The sequence below is a fragment of the Octopus bimaculoides genome, chromosome 3 (assembly GCF_001194135.2).
Source record: "Octopus bimaculoides isolate UCB-OBI-ISO-001 chromosome 3, ASM119413v2, whole genome shotgun sequence".
NCBI lineage: Eukaryota > Metazoa > Mollusca > Cephalopoda > Octopoda > Octopodidae > Octopus > Octopus bimaculoides.
This window is the reverse complement of record NC_068983.1, coordinates 165,912,369-165,915,929: the sequence shown is the minus strand read 5'-3', so window position 1 is coordinate 165,915,929 and position 3,561 is coordinate 165,912,369. Positions and strand designations below refer to the sequence as shown.

The following is a 3,561-nucleotide window of genomic DNA, read 5'->3' as shown; positions in this document are numbered from 1 at the left end:
CATTCTTGTAGGCACTAACACTTCTACTAATTCATTGCCTTAATAATGATAATAATATTGATGATAATAACGATGGGGTCTCCTGTCGAAGATGACATATGACCTGCACAAATGATTAGTTTGTAAGGTGATCAAACGTGTGTTGTACATTAGCTCACTCCCTTCATCAAATCGATGACATTACCTGAACAGGTGCACGGTGTAACACACGTCAGGTGATTGCAGATCAATGTGAGATGAAGTGTTTTGCCCATAAACACAACATACCACCCAGTCTAGGAATTGAAACCACGATCTCATGATCATGACTGCAACACACTAACCACTAGGCCATACGTCCTCACAACAACACAACGATAATAATAATAATAATACTAAAGGTATTGATATGTAGGAATGATTTAATCTGTTTGTCTATATATATATTTATTTATATTTTTATTCAGCTGCGAAGTGATCAAAGACTCGAAAACTAAAGAATCCTTGCAGTATGCATTTATTGAATTTGAAAAGGTGAATACCATTCTTGTATTCTTTGATAAGTTTTTTCCCCCCCTTTTTACCAATCCCATCCTTACTAACATCAATTGTCAAACATTTACCATTTATTCATTTAGAATCAGATATTGTACACTGTTAACAATATTGTAATTGGGCTTCTTTCTGTCTCCTGTTGATAGTCTAAAACATGAAACAAAAATTGACCTATGATAAATGATAAACTTCACCACCATTTTCTGCATGTATTCTCTTCTACTTTGACAGTTTGTCCATCTTTTTCTACTTTGGCAGTTTGTCCATCTTTTTCTACTTTGACAGTTTGTCTTGACACCTCGTCTGTTTCATCCTTGTTTTCTTTTCTTACTGAAGTAGCCATATATCTCCTGTGCCTCTCCCTTCATCATACTTTAACCTCTCAACACCTGGCACAAAGCCACTCCACTTAATCCTGCTCTATCCCTCTCACTTAAGAGGTCTTTGAGGGGGTCTTGAAGGTAATTGGCAACCTCTCTAGAGCTGGCATCATGAAAATAGCACCCACTCCTTTCTGTAAAGTAGTTGGTATTAGGAAAGACATCCAGCCATAGACACCTTGCCAAAGCAGACGCTGGAGGTGCAGTGCAGCCCTCTGGCATGTTGGCTCCTCTCAAACTCTTTGACTCATGCCAGCATGGAATATGCATGTTAAATAATGACGATGATGATGATGATGGTAAAACCATTATAGCCACTTAACACACACACACACACACACACTATTTGTAACTGTGTTTGTATAATCATGATCAACCTGTTTCTCAACGCTTGTATGGGCTGAAACGGTCTTCTTCAGCATGGCATTCTCTCTGTTTCTTTTAGAGAAATGTTGCCATCTGCTGCTGCTGCTGCTGCTGCTGCTGTTGTTAATAATGATGAGGATGCTGAAGATCTTTTTCTATTCTAGGCACAAGGCCTGAAATTTTGGGATGCTGAAGATCATCATCATCATCATTATCATCATTCTTCCTAAATTTTGGCATAAGGCAGACAACAATTTTGAAGGGAAGGAAAAGTTGATTAGATCAGCCCTCAGTATGCAACTGGTACTTATTTTATTGACCCTGAAAAAATGAAAATTCAAGTCAACCTCAGCAGTATTTGAACTCACAGCATAAAATTACTGCTGGGGTCAACTTTGCATTTCATCCATTCAAGATCAATAAAATAAACTATTATGGACACACTGCACTGGTGACGGCAGGATATGAACCACTGATGCTTGAGTTACTGCCTGGTATCTTATCACTTCAACAGGCCACCCTCCACCCCAACTATTCTACCTGTTTTATGTTCAAACTGGCCAGATCCAGTATTTTTAGCATGACCTTGCAATGTCATTCTAAAAATAAACAATCAGGTCAATGAAATCTTAAAGCTGCAAGATAATCCATGATTAATTCGAAGCAATGTGAATAAGGAGGTGCAGGAGTGGCTGTGTGGTAAGAAGCTTGCTTCCCAACCTCATGGTTCTGGGTTCAGTCCCTCTGTGTGCCACCTTGGGCAAGTGTCTTCTACTATAGCCTCGGGCCGACCAAAACCTTGTGAGTGGATTTGGTAGATGGAAACTGAAAGAAGCCTGTCGTATATGTTTGTGTGTGTGTGTGTTTGCGTATATTTGTGTGTCTGTTTGTCCTCCCAACATCGGTTGACAATGTGGTTCAGCAAAAGAGCCCGATAGAACAAGTATTAGGCTTACAAAGAATAAGTCCTGGGGTTAAATTGTTTGACTAAAGGTGGTGCTCCAGCATGGCTGCAGTCAAGTGACTGAAACAAGTAAAAGAATAAATAAGGATGACATTTGACAGAATAATTTGGATGCCAAAAGGGTTTTGTGGCCGAATCCTCTCCCTTTTTGTGTATTTGTTGGTCTGTCCCATCAAACCTTTGTTCCAAGTTCTATTCAGTTTTATTCCCAGCTTAGAAATGTATTCATGATGTTTCTTCAAAAACTTTATATTCTTGCCTCTGATTAATGTTTTACGATAATAATAATCATTTTATTTATTTCTTGTATTTTTTTTTCTTCTGTTATGGCAGCCGGAGGAATGTGAAAATGCTTATTTTAAAATGGATAACGTCCTGATTGATGACCGTCGAATACATGTTGACTTCAGTCAGTCAGTTGCCAAACTCAAGTGGAAGGGCAAAGGTAATTTAGCTGATGTGTTTAAATGCCAAAAAAAAAAATTGTAAAAATTCTGAAGGAAACATTTTTGGCTTGTTATCATCATCATCATCATCATCATCATCATTTTAATGTCTATCTTTCAACACTTGTATGAAGCAGATGACTGTGTTTGGGTAGAGTCTTCTGTGGCTGGATGCCCTTCCTGTTGCTAACCTTTCTTTGTTTCCAAGTGAGGTAATAATCTCACAGTCTCTCAAACAACTTGGACATATTTGTGTTGTGGAGAACTGGAAGTAAGCAACATTGAAGTGAGTCTTTTGGTCTCAAAGATTGTCAAAAAGCCTAAAGATGCTTTTGTAAGTTGACTACAAGCAAATGACAGCATTAGTGAAGCCATCGTTTAGAAAAGAGCAAGCAAAGTGCATGTGTGGGTGAGAGGGAAATACAGACTCAGTCACAGGCGCACAGACACGCTCCCAAACACACACACACACACATGTATCATCAGGATCATCATCGTTTAACGTCTGTTGTCCCTGCTGGCATGGGTTGGACAGTTTGACTGAGGTCAGGAAAGCCGGAAAGCCAGGAGGCTGTACCAGGCTCCAATCTGATCTGTCAATGTTTCTACAACTGGATGCCCTTCCTAATGCCAACCACTCTGAGAGTGTAGTGGGTGCCTTTCACATGCGTATGTATATATATATATATATATATAGACATAGATTCAAGCAAGATGGACTTATATATTCTTCCTCTGCTCTCTCCCACTTGGTTTTAATATGTTGCCACATTTGTAATATGTCTTTTTTTCTACATTTTTTCGTGCAGCTGAAGATTGCTCTTCATATTGCATTTAAGGTAATGCTCACATTACTTAAATAAATTGAAGT

At 38.8% G+C, this 3,561-nt stretch overlaps 1 protein-coding gene across 1 annotated transcript in view; it reads left to right on the top strand.

Annotated features, from left to right (window-relative positions):
- The window catches only part of LOC106867339 (peptidyl-prolyl cis-trans isomerase-like 4), a 25,796-nt gene that overhangs the window by 17,225 nt on the left and 5,010 nt on the right, over window positions 1-3,561 (top strand). Inside the window, exons 9-10 of the mRNA XM_052966820.1 lie at window positions 447-513; window positions 2,578-2,730. Of these exons, the coding sequence (XP_052822780.1) occupies window positions 447-513; window positions 2,578-2,730 (220 nt within the window). The remainder of the gene's footprint in view (window positions 1-446; window positions 514-2,577; window positions 2,731-3,561) is intronic.